General features: G+C 49.1%; 1 protein-coding gene across 3 annotated transcripts in view; it reads right to left on the bottom strand.

The window, feature by feature from the left end:
* Positions 1-13526, bottom strand: part of Phactr3 (phosphatase and actin regulator 3) — a 227463-nt gene that overhangs the window by 23006 nt on the left and 190931 nt on the right. For all 3 annotated transcript variants that reach the window (XM_052722405.1, XM_052722404.1, XM_052722406.1), the window contains exon 8: positions 9359-9512. In XM_052722405.1, coding sequence (XP_052578365.1) covers positions 9359-9512 — 154 coding nt within the window. The remainder of the gene's footprint in view (positions 1-9358; positions 9513-13526) is intronic.

Raw genomic sequence — 13526 nt, 5'->3', positions numbered from 1 at the left:
AGGTAAGCTAGAGGACAGCCAGGGATGGGCCAAGACCAGCTGCTGCATGAAGATGAAGGAAATGGACTCCATAGGTACCAGGTTCTACTCTTGTCTGTACCCAGCTGCTGACTGGCTATAAGAATCTTTACCAGGTTCTCATATACAGCCAGGATTACAAAGCCCATCATCATACAGGAACTGAATGCCGTAACGCACATTGTGCTCTCGTTATAAATCAAATGCACTGGCCACACAGGGCCCATGAGAGGTGAAGTTCCTTAAGGCACAGGAAACCTCTGCCCCCTCAGGATGCATGGGGCTCCTAGAAGATTCTCAAGCACATAGCTTTGAAATGGAAGGTGCTGCTTGCAGCTTTGGGGTCACTGTGAACCCTTGAGAGCACCTCACCCTGCCGGACTATAGGCTTTCTTCTTCCTACTGATGGGACTCGGCTGTTGAGTTAGCTGTTTGTCCAAGAGCTACTTGGAGCATAGAGAGTTCTTTATTAGTCCACTCATTCACTGTTTGAAAGTCCGTTGGCTGCCTCCATCCTCCTAGAAAATGCAAAATCCAAATATCAGGAAGTTGTATGCACTCTTCCAAGGAGTGCCTTGCGTGCTATGGTCCATGCTGGGGACATTGTGCCTTCCCTGCTAAAGCCTAAACAATAACAAGGACCCTAAGAACCCTTTGGCATAGCATCAGGTCATGCTTGTGAGCCCTGGGCCTTTGATCCTGGAGAACTCAGTCCATAGCCCCACATCCACCATTGAAGGACATCTCAGTCATGCAAACAGAAGCACGTGGCTCCTCACATGGCAAACCTGAACTCTCTACTCTCTCAGGAAGGCCCCCTGATAGGATCATGCAGGCTTCCAGGACAAATCAACAGGCATTTCCTGGGGCTGTATTTTCAAAGGAAGCGAAATGCCATGGTTTCCAGGAGATGGACAGTTTAGTATTCAGACCACCCTGGAGCTGGTTCTGGTCCCTGCAGGAGCATGAACAGCCATCACCCACTGTCCATCATCAAAGCAATGATGCTAGACCAGAGTGAAGATGCTGCGGTGGGAGTCAGCCCACCAAGCGTGCAAGGAAATGAGAAATCTAACAAATGTCAGACTGGCCCGGAGTCCTGATCTCCGGCTCAGTCACCTGCATAGCTTCATTTTACTCGGACGGAGCGCCCCAGCCATGCCAAACGCCAGAGCCCCCCACAGGCCTGTTTTCCTGCCCCTCATGCAACCTCCCTCAAGCTTCCCTCCTCCTTCCTACATTCTCCTCCGGCACAGGCCAATCGTGTCCCCAAGCTGGAAGATCCTCTCCTCTCACCACTGTTACCACTCCTTCTGAGTTCTCATTCTGTAGCTATGGACTCTACACTGAACTGCTCCCTCCCGGACAGAGGCTCCTAAGTCTCAGGCAGCTGCTAAAACTTCTAAGATCCACAAGGCCCCTTCTGAGGGTTACACCAGCAGTGACAATGGCTGAGGAGAGAGAGAAAGATGGAGGTACAGGAGATACGCACATACACACACACACACACACACACACACACACACACACACACACACACACACACTTTCCAGGAGCATTCTGTTAGGACTCTTTGGGTAACCTGTCGTGTTTCTCAGACCTTGTTTCGCAACAATGTACCAGCTACAAGGACCTACTTAGAATACCAAGTCCCCAGCAGTACAGAGTGAGCAGAATCCAGCTAGCATGCCCAGGCTGAGGGTGTTCCAGGGAGCTGGGCCAAGGTGATAGAGACAGAGTAGAGCCATGCCAACTGGGGTAGAGGGTGGACTCTGTAGGATTAGAGGGAAGGCTCAGCAGTTACGAGCACTCCATCCAGAGGACCTGGGTTCAATTCCCAGCACCCACATGGCAGCTCACAACTGTCTATAACTAGTTCCAGGGGATCCGACACCCTCACAGAGACAAATGTGCACATAAAATAAAAAATAAAAAAATAAATATTTGTTAAAAAACAGGTCTCTCTGGGGCAGTGATGTTAAGCTGACTAGAAGCAGCATGTGCGTACCTGGAGCCCCAGGAAACTGTCACCTATGGACCCCTCCAGCAGTTACCCTTGACCAGGCAGGCACAGGCTCTGCTGCCCACAGGCCCAGCACTTGACCATATACCTTCCTATTCACTGAAGTCAGGCCTGAGTATCACACCTACCTCTGATGCCCACTGTCGTGATATTTTATCTGCGATTCTTCCTACAGGTTAATCTTTACCCCCTGGAGCCTTCTGCAGGCAGCTGGTCCACATGCAGTGGCTTACTGATATCTCTGTGAATATATCTGCTCATGCTTCCCACTAGCACCCATCGGCTGAACACTGCAGGAACTTGAACTTTCTGTAGTTGGGTGTACACCATGACAGGCATTCAGATGCAAGGGCATTTGAAACGGTTGGGTAACCTGGGCCCACTCTCCTGTGCCTTCACCTTCTCCGTAGTGTGGGCATCACGTTCTGGCTGGCAGCTATGGGTCCACCGAGGGTACCAGCCTCCAGAATGAGGACACCGTGAGGGTGGCATTTAGTACCTGGTGGCACGGTGAGGCCATATTACACGTTGTCACCTGTGACTTGCACTCATTTCTCAGCAAGAGGCAAAACAGTGTTATGGGATGCTGTGACATTATTAAGGGCAGGTACGATGTCCCACACCATGCTGCACTGAGAGCAGGGTCCCAGACTTGCAGATACTGATAAACTATCCAGGACACAAGGATGTGATGTTACCAATCCTATTAATACAGCTGTATCAGACTATGGATTTTAGACACAGGACATCATCAGCTGCCTGAACATGGGTGTGTGCAGAGCTCCTGAAGCCTGAGCATCAGCAGCTGCTTGGTGGTTAGGAGTTGGGCAATGAGGTCAGAGATCTTACTGACATGTTGTGGCCATGACCTGAGTCCTTTCTTCCTCCACAGAGCATGAGAGGTGCTCCCCTGAAGGGCTGTGGTCAGAGCTGAAGGCCACTGGCACCATGCCAGCCTGTAAGAGTACTGCTGTGGACACAGGCTCAAGTACCAAGCCCCAGTAGCCCCAGTACCCTGGCAGGACCCAGATGATCCCCCGCTTGGCCTAGTACAGACAGTGTCTCTCATCACAAACACCCGGGGGAGGCTGTCTCCAGTGTGTTCTGTTGCGATATTTTAATGTGCACTGAGGCGAAAGCATTGAGCGTGGCTGTCACACTGTGTCCTGCTCCTACTGAGCACGAGGACAGTTGTGGGGTGTGAAGCCACCTCCCAACAATGTTTTATTCCCATAGGACATTGAACTGCAGGAGCAGCATTGGAGAGATCAAAGGAGAAGCCAGCGTGTGCCTGGGCTTCACATTCTACACACGTGCAACACCCATGTCACTTGTGAGGATGCAATGTGGAAGCAGGAATGGATGGTGTCCTCACTGCAGTGAGAAAGGGGACCCAGAGAATCCAGGACAACTTGACTTGAGGACGCTTCTCTCTTAAAGCCTGGACTTGGGGTTCCCTACCACTCCCGTCTACACTGGCTGTCCCAGCTCAGGGCTAAGATGGTGTCAACCTCGTAGGCCTGTTCTGGGGATGCATCTCCCAACAGAAATCACTGCGGTTTTCACCTGGTGTTGAACTTAGTACAAGTCACGAACCCAGGAAGGCTCAGAGACAATACTGGACTAGCCTATGAAGGACAGAGTGGCCAAAGCCCATAGGGAAAGATCAAAGTTGTTTGTTCTGTGAACAACATTCCTTTATGTCTCCTTGGAGACTCAAAATGAATGACTGAGGACTCCTGTCCCTTCCACACCTTCTCCTGCCCATCTGTTCTCAGCTTCTGGGGTATGAGTAAGTTCACATGTATTAACACAAACAGCCATGCAGCTCAGTGGCGGGCCAGGGAGGTTGACAGCCTGGCTAGGCTGGGCACTGTTATTTAATCCCCTATTACAATTGATATGTCCACACAGCACTGCTCAAGCATTACACTTAAAGATCTATTATGTAAGTGTCTTGTAAAGTGGGCAGGAGAATCCCTTTGTTGTTACATAATGTTTATGTGCACTGTTACCGGGGTGCCTCCTCCACACATACCTTTAGGAAACCTCACCACCCTCCATCCACGATCTTTTGGGGTCCACTGTAGTATCAGACAATTAGTTCACATTTGGGTCTGATTCCTCCCTTTTTTTCCTTATTTTTTTTTCTTTTTTTAAAAACATATCTTTTTTTGTTGTTTTAAATATTTTCAACACTTGGCATTACCATTTTGAAACATTTTTACATTTTACACAAACAATCCGTAAAAAGAAAATATATAAGCCTCAGTTATATTCCCAAACCATCATTGCTGCCTTATCTGAACTGTGAGGTTCTTGAAGCCAAGAGTCTCTTCATGCTGGGAGAGAAAATACGCTGACATTTCTATCCAATGCAAAGATGCCACATCACTGTGGCCCATGGGCACCCGGGCAGGGCTGTAACAGGGAAGCCTTGGCCTAGAGGACACTGGACAACAGAGCGTCCAGTACACTGACATGGCCCCCATCAAAGAGGAGGTGTTCCTATGGAAATCTTCAAATCTAAAAATAGACTTTGAAACTATACATAAAACTGTATCCATAGCAATAAACAGAAGCAAAAAGCACCTACACCAGGAGCCTAAACACAGCGCACACTTCACAGGACAGAGCACATTAGTCACAGGCAGCTGTGCACTTTGCCCTGGACTTCTTAGTGGACAAAGCAATAAAGGTTACCACAATTAGTTATAAAATGTGCATTACCCTTCAAATAGGCTAAGCAGAAACACAGAGCACTTTGATACTAAAGCTCAGAGGATCGTCTCCAGGGGTCTTAGGGAGGTCACAACAGAGCACGAAGTAGCAGTGACACTGGGGGGCAGAGCCTGTTAAGGTACCGATCCTGGGCAGACGGTTCAATGGGTGAAACATGTCCTGAACAGGCACAGACCTGAGAGTCCTCAGAACCCACATAAAGCCAGACACGGTGCATATCAGTAATCCCAGCACTGAAGTGAGATGGGAGGTGAAGACTGGTTCGAGACCAGCTAGCCTGGTGTAAATGGTAGCAATGACAGGAGACCCTGCGTTGAACAAGGTGGGGACAGAACCTGAGGTTGTCCTCAGCTCTCCACACTTGCACTGTGGCATGTGCTTCCTCCGCGTGTGTCATACTCACAGAAACTCTCTCTCTCTTTCTCTCTCTCTCTCTCTCTCTCTCTCTCTCTCTCTCTCTCTCTCTCTCTCCATCCCCCATCCCTTTCTCCTCTCCCCCATCCTACCCACTTAGGAGATGAGAGGAGGTTCTGGAGGTCTGCACTTCACATGCCTCCTGAGGACCAGATAAGAGAACCAGAAAGCATGGGAGGAACAATTACCCACCAATAGTCCCTGCCATGTAATTCTGGAGACACCATGGGGCTTGCCCTGTGAAGGGATGAGTGGCTAAAGGCCTCGGTGCACACCCCACACCCCACATAAAGGGGATACCACAAAGCTGCTGAGTTTCAGAGCAACATTGCTTTTTGTCTCCTCCGGACTGATGGCAGAAACCACATTGCTTGGCCACACCCTTCCCTGTGAGTCTAGTTGCTTCCAGTGGGGGCAGTGTTGAGTTTAAGCTTGTTAACACAACTGGCCACCTGGCTTGGTGGTGGTGTGTTCATTTTCCTCATAAGAAAACTGAAGCTATGCAGAGTACCCACCCCAGGGCACGTGTGCAAGCCTTCAAGGAGATTGTGAGTACACAGCACCAAACAAGCAAAACGGACTGAGCAACAGCTACCTTATGACCATGGCTGTCTCTGAGGCTGATGCTCACAGGATGGGATTTAAAGCGCTCACGGTGAACTGGGCTCACACCCTTTCAAAGTCAGGGCAGGAGAGAGACTCAAAAACTGTTAACAGTGTAACCTCTGCCTATGCGGTGGATGTGCATACTCCAGACAGGACTGGCTTTTGAGCAACTAGAAGCAGCAGATGTTTTTCCTGTTAAGTCTAGATTACATATTTCCAAAGCCATGTGTCCACGGACTCAAGAGCTTGCACCATGCCTGGCCTCCTTTGCAGTCTCAGCAGAATGTGTGACCACTGACCACATCATCTGGCGAGGTAGCAATGCCCAGTTTACACACCACCCTTGGGAGCATTACACAACCCCCAAAATGCTGCAGAGTTCTGGTGAACAAGGTGAGAGGCAGCTGGCTGGTGGTGCAAGTGTGCCTGGCACTGTTTTCCTTGAGACCCTGCGTTCTCTGTGGGCCCAGTGGTAGCAGTCTGTTCTGGATGCAGCAGAACACAGTGTACAGAGAGAAGTTAGATCATTTAACTGCTGTGCTCATGTGCTAAGTGCCAAGCCCTGGAGGAGGCTATTGAGCTCTAATCAGCCTCTCACTCAGCCCCAGAACAAAGGCCTCCCCCCAGGGAGCTGAACAAGAAGCCATACAATGTATCACTCCAGAGGTGCCTGTCCGGATCTCGTCCCAGGCAAGACATCGACTAACTGTCTAGGCACAAGACTGTCATGTGCTCTAAGGCCACTTAGGCTACTGGCACCTGTGGCCCTGTTTATTCAATTCTCAGGAGGCCTGCTGGGGGCTTCTATAGCTTGTGCCTATGACAAGCAGCCCATGAGGATACCTGGCCACGACAGTAGCAGTTATCAGTCAGTACCTCCTGCCAGGAATGTGATCTTGTTCCTCTTAAGTGACCTGGAATCTTAAAAAAGCTACCAGCCCCCACTGTCCCCACTTTACAAAGTGGGGGGACCCCTGGCCATGGCTGAGACAGGGCATTGCCATCTAACTCTACCTTTCTGAGGACACGCTCACTTCTGGATATTTTCACAAAGTATCTCCCCATCTCTAACCTATGTGGGGGGAAAGTTTGCATCCATTCTAATGCCCCCTAGGGGTGTAGACATCTTTGCTCCAGACACAGTGTTTTGGCCAGGGCTCTGAGCACACCCCACATGAAGCCGAAATCCACAGAAGACAGCTCCACGTGGTGACTCAGACAGCACACCTCTTGATGCCTTACTGTCCAGCATGCTTCACAGGAGGCTGGCTGGGTACTCCGTGACTGTCTGATTCCTACACCCACTTCTCCTCCCACAACACCCGCTCACTCCCCAAAGTGTAATAAACAAGAAGTGAGGGCACCTCGCGGTCACTCCGTAGCTGCCAGGATTACTTAGATGGAAGCAGATAAACTTAACTGGCAGCTCACAGTCAGTACCTGAGAGTAACAGCCAGCACACACTTGTGCCTCCAGGGCTGGGGAGATTGAGGCAGGAGGGTCTCGAGTACAACCCAAGCTACAATATGAGACCCTATCCGTGGTGTCTTTATACTTAATGTTTTTGAGGAAGGTGTGTGGACAGGACCAAGGGGGCACTGTAGTGGGTGGCTGTTTGAGCCATGCCCTGAAGCACTACCTCTAGTGAGGCAGCTGTAGCTGTTACACCTGCCTATGACCTTGAGGTACCTGCTCCTGGGGCACAGTCACCGGGGACCCTTAAGATCTGGGATGCATGTATGCCCTCTCTCTTGGATACCTTGTGGTTTTTGGATGCTGAGATCTTGGACTGAGCTGTTCAGCATGGGATATAGCTCAGCTTTCCTGGACCCTACAATAAATCTACCATGGTTGTGAGTTTACCCCCAAATAAATTCCTTTGATCATTAAATAGACTCCATGGATTAATCCCATCAGGGCACACAGGCCTTTGCTTGTGATTCCCAGGAATCACACTGGGAATTCACACTGCCATGTGAAACCAGGACTCTGCACGCTCACCCACATGCATTTGAAGGGCAAGCTCAACAACCCTGAAGGAAGGGATGGGCATCATCACAGACCTTCACCCCTACAGAGGGGACCCCAACCTCACTGTGGGACCCAGACCAGGCCTGGAGGATATGAACGGATGGGAGGCAAGGAGCATGTCACTCAGGGAAACCCCAGAGCACACAGAAGATAAAAATTTTAAGATTTTGAAATAGCAAAATAAAACACTATGGAAACCCCAAACACTCTTGGGAATACCATTGATGATGTGTTGCCATGGCAACCAGAGGCTGAATTATTCAGGAGTGTAATGTGGAAGGTCCTAAGATGGCACACAGGCAGAGGGCTAATTAGACTGTTCCTGCAGAGAAGATACAGAGACACCAGAAGCCACCTCTAACCTCCAGGGGAGACTCACAGTCTGCTGCTCCCTGTATCTAACTCTGGAATGCTTTTCCATTTTCAGAAGTAGTGGCAAGTAACTGAGAAAGCTACACAGTATCCTACAGTCTAAAATTAGTATCCAGTTCTGTGAGCAGAGGGGAATCCCGGTCCCAGAAATTCCCAAACCGAGTAGCTCCACAGCTTCCAGGCCCACCCTTTGCAGCTAAGCTGTTCACAGCATCTCTGCAGCCCCACCCTCCACAGTCCCACTCCTGAGGTGCTGTGCAGCCCTACTGTCTGCAGGTGATTGACAGCCCCGCCCTCCACAGCTCCACCCTCTAAAACCCTGCAACCCTGCCTTCTGTACTCCAAGACCAGGCAGTTCCCCTCTGGCCTGACACACAGCACAGTCTGTCCTCACCCAGGGTGAGTGACCACCTGGTTACTGAGCAACCGTCACCTGGTGGCCTTCAGGGACTGTACGACATCACTTTTTCTTGTGGGCCACAGACAAGACTGAGGCAAGACTTTGAGGAGAGCCTGGCCCCATCTGTGATTTAGTGCAGGAATTGTTAGTGTATTCCTCATCTTGTAGCACATAGGAAGTGATGCACATTCTGTCCCCCAAAGTGCGACACTGTATGTAGACATTCATGTAAATACAGCTTTTCCCATTCCTTATCCTGTAGCACATAGGAAGTGATGCACATTCTGTCCCCCAAAGTGTGATACTGTATGTAGACATTCATGTAAGTATAGATTTTCCCAACAGACTCAGATGATCTGGCAAAGCTAGACCCATGTTCTTAGAGGGCTATAACTATGTGGAAGCTATGTGGGGTAGTATGTAGCCAGTTGCACCACAGAAAACATGTCCTCAGCAATTTGGTCCAGGCCCTCCCTCCCTCCTTCACACATCTCCCTTGACTCATGCAGATCACTAGTTTACCTTGGGGTATTTTAGGGATAACTGAGAAAGTTTTGATTGTCCCAGGGAACATAAAGGCAGAGGCCAGGGATGCTGCTGAGCCACAGGCACACGGGCAACCCCGGCAGAGAGCTATTTGTCCCCATGCAGTGTCAAGGGCTGAATGACCTGCTGCAGACCCTGCATCTATCTATATGCCCCGCCCAGCACTGGGCAGAGGCCTCTGCGTTGGTCTGCACATAACCACTTACTTGGATAGCTTCATTTCTATCTGCTGTCGGATCTCCTGCCTCTCCTCATCAGTCCTCCTGGGGAAGATGTTCCGGTCCTCCAGCTCCTGCTTGCTCGGCCGGTTCCTCAGCTTCACCGCCAGCAGCTCCTTCTTGCATTTCCTTGGCAACGTTCCTGTGAGACCCACCAGGATGAGAAACATACCTTAGAGGACTGGCTTCATGTAGCCTTCAGTGGATGCAGTCAGGAGTTTGGACTGGGGACCAGGGGCTGAAACCGGAAGACCCACACATGCTACGCTGTGCTGCCTTCCAGAGGCTCAATGGGCAGGGCAAGGTGCATGATGCCACATGGTGGGTCATTAGGCCCCCATTCAGGGGTCACATGCTCCACAGTAGGGATTATTCAGGAACTAGACACTTGGGTGGTTATGGCCCACATTGCCTTTCAAAGCCATCTGCACTTGGGCCATGAATTACAGAGAAACTACCTGTGGTGGCTGTGACTCCAGCCCTGGGTAAAGCTGACTTCTCACCCCGGTGCCTTCCACTTTCTAACCACATATGTGTACTTTCAGTACTGAGAGCATGCCACCCAAGCTCCTCTCCCTGCCCCCTGCCCTGCTGACACTGCTGATAAATGCCCTCTCTCTGGATGGAGGACACCACTGGGTCAGTCTCCATCATGCCCCAGCGCCCTGTCTGTCTTCCCTTGACTGACATCTTTGTTAACCGCTGGTCATGGTCTTTCTCCTTCACTAACTAGACTTTGGTCCAATGACATCCTCTCTCCTCTGAGAGACATGTGGACACCAGAGGCACTCAGTGAAGAATACTGCAAGTGCATGAATGACCAGGCTGGCCCTGGGTCTGCCTGGCTGAGTTGCATCTTAGCATTTGTACATGCGCATGCACACCATAAACAACACTTACAAAATAAACAGCCTGAGACAGAGCCAGCACACACTGTGCAGCAGAAACACAAAACAAGCAAATATATAGAACATGATCCTTTAAGAGGAATTTGGGAGATAAAACACAAAAACAGAACTCTGCTGAGGTCTGAGTTTCTAATGGGAAGTTGTCCATCACATGCCTTAGAGAGAAAGAAAAAAGTATTGCAAGTCACTTGGGCATGGATTCCAGTCTGAATCTGCTTTACCAGCTTTGCCAATGATGGCATCCTGGATCTGTGGGCTCACAGTCTGAAGAAGCCACACACAGTTTCAGTTGGTGTTTCTGCCCATTATAAAGGATGCAGAAGCTACAGTGACTTAATGACCTTAAGACATTTCAAGGATCTAGGGATGAAGCCTTCATGAATGTCAGGGGCTGCCCCCTAGTGAAGGAAAGATGGCCATTCTCTGGCCACTGCAGCATGTTCAACCACAAAAGTCCACTGACTGTGTGGCATCCTCATATTTAGTGAGGTGTGTCTTAAAGTCACTGTGAATGTCTGTAACACGAATCTTAACAGGTCTTATTAATAAAAAACAAACCTCAGCCAGGTACTGGGGTCAACACTGGAAGATCAGAGAAGCAGAACAAGCCACAGCCACCTCACCTCGCCAGTTCCTCAGCTGATCCTGTTTCCTCAGACTGGAAGCCTCTGAGTCCTTATCCAAATGGATCTCAGCTGAACTGCTTCTCGAAAGCCTGAAAGCTTACCCAGCTCTAGTTCCTGGTCCTGATGCCTTACATACCTTTCTGCTTTCTGCCATCACTTCCTGGGATTAAAGGTGTGAGTCACTATGCCTGGCTGTTTCCAGTGTGGCTTTGAACTCACAGAGATCCAGCTGGATCTCTGCCTCCCAAGTGCTAGGATTAAAGGCATGTGCTGCTGCCACCACCAGCCTTCTTCTTCTTTTTTTTTTTTTTTTTTTTTTTTTTTTGGTTTTTCGAGACAGGGTTTCTCTGTGTAGCTTTGCGCCTTTCCTGGGACTCACTTGGTAGCCCAGGCTGGCCTTGAACTCACAGAGATCCGCCTGCCTCTGCCTCCCGAGTGCTGGGATTAAAGGCGTGCGCCACCACCGCCCGGCTACACCAGCCTTCTTCTGCTATGGCTTGCTATTAGCTCTGAACCCCAGGCACTTTTATTTAATAACATACAAATAAAATCACACTTCAGCACAAATATAATATCACCATAAATATATAAATAAATATATATATAATATCACCAAAATATCTTAGTATCATCACTACAGATATAATCAGATTTGTTCTTAACTGAGAGGTCCTCTCACTGATACATCCGGCCAGAAGTAGAAATTTTCCCTGCATGAGATCTTTGCGAATTAGAAAGTAGTTCTTATCTGGGTATGCCTGGTCTCCAGGACCACCACAGGACACACAGTAGGTCCATAGCAAGAACTTCTGGCCTGCCTTCACCAAAGTTTAAGCTGGAGGCTACCAGAGTTTGCTATTTAGCACTCAAGTGGCAATAACAACAAAAGGGAGATTCCAGAAGGCAGAGTCTACAATCAGGACTTCTCATGGGTGTGAGCGAGCCTTCTATCCAGCGGGGTTGGTTGTCAGGAACGTATCTGGACAACAGACTGTCTACTAGAGAGTAGGAAGTGAAGGTTGAGAAACAAGGCAAGACTTCCTGTCCCCATAGCTCCAAGAACTCAGGACCACACCTACTTCTTCCTAGTCCTTGATCTTTGATCTAGAAACCTTACTTTTAGGGAGCCATCCCAAACCCCCTCAAAACAAATCACAGAAGTGACAGGGAACAGACAGGACTCTTTCATGTTCTACAGACAGTTCTGTAGTCTGTGCTGTAGATGGAACTTTCTCACACACTGCTAGTGTTTTGTTTTCTTGGAGCTAACCTCTAACCCAGAGGGTGCCTCAGGAGGAATTTGAGGCTCCTAGGCAGGAGTAACAGAGAACAGTGAGGAAAAGTGCCTAACAGTTTTAGTTCCCACTCAGTTTCCTAGCTGATGGGTGTGGCAGACCTTTGCAATGTTAACCCTCTGTTATCCAACTCTCTGAATAAAGCACAGCTTACAGATTCAATTCCTGCCTCTGCATCTGCTTCCTGGTGACAGGCAGCATGGCCTCTGCCTGCCAGCTACACAAGAACATAAATGGAGGCTTCTTTCCAATGAGGTAGGTAGGAGGCAGCCATGGCTGGGCACCTGTGAAATCATGGTACATATTCCCACCTGTGTTCCTCTATGCCAATTCAAAATGGCAGAGACGCGTGCTGGATAGTTTTATGCCAACATGATGCAAGTGAGAGTCATCAGAGAGAAGGGAGCCTCAATTGAAAAAATGCCTCCCTAAGATAGGGCTGGAGGCAGGCCTGCAGCACATTTTCTTGGTGATCAGTGGGGAAGGGCTCAGCACATTGTGGCTGGTACCCTCCCTGGGCTGGTGGTTCTGGATTTTATAAGGAAGCAGCTGAGTAACCCAGTAAGCAGCACCCTCCAGGGCCTCTGAATCAGCTCCTGCCTCCAGGATCTTGCCCTGTTTGAGGTCTTGTCCCAACTTCCTTCAGTGATGAACAATGATATGGAAGTATAAACCAGATAAACCCTTTCCTCCCCAAGTTGCTTTTTGGTCATGGTGTTTCACTGCAGCAATAGAAACCCTAAGAAAATATGTTACTGAAACACAAAACATTCATGACATCACCAAGGAAAAAGAGAAATACATTATAATGGAGAAAGAACATGAGACCAATTTTGTAAATATTCATAATTTCACTATAAATTGAAGGTGAAAGCAGGTCAAGAATTATTTTACTCACTCATTTTTGTTTTCTGTATTGGGGGTTTGTCCTGACATAAATACACTTTCCTGGTATAAAGTAAATAAAGGCCTAAGGATGAATGTGTCTGAGTGGTTTTGATAAGGATGCTGGGGAAAGTTTCTCCTCCATAAAATAAGGAAACTTGGTTTCATTCACAAATTTCCAGAACCGGCATTTCTAGAACTCTGGGAATTAACCTAAATATTTCCGCAATGTAGAAGTGTTTATTCAAGAAACACGGGCTGAAAGTCTGAGTGTTGAGAAGGAAGATGGGATGCTAGCTCCTTTCTGGGTACCAGAGTGGCCCAGCCAGCAGCTGACTGCAGCACAGGGCTGCACCTGGATTTCCACACTCCATGCATGCTGCATAGGGCCATATCTGACCTTCCACACTCTATGCATGACTGCTACACAGGGCTGCACCTG

This window comes from Peromyscus californicus, unplaced genomic scaffold, assembly GCF_007827085.1.
Source record: "Peromyscus californicus insignis strain IS unplaced genomic scaffold, ASM782708v3 Scaffold_7__1_contigs__length_154581171, whole genome shotgun sequence".
NCBI lineage: Eukaryota > Metazoa > Chordata > Mammalia > Rodentia > Cricetidae > Peromyscus > Peromyscus californicus.
This window is presented reverse-complemented; position numbering and strand designations above follow the sequence as displayed.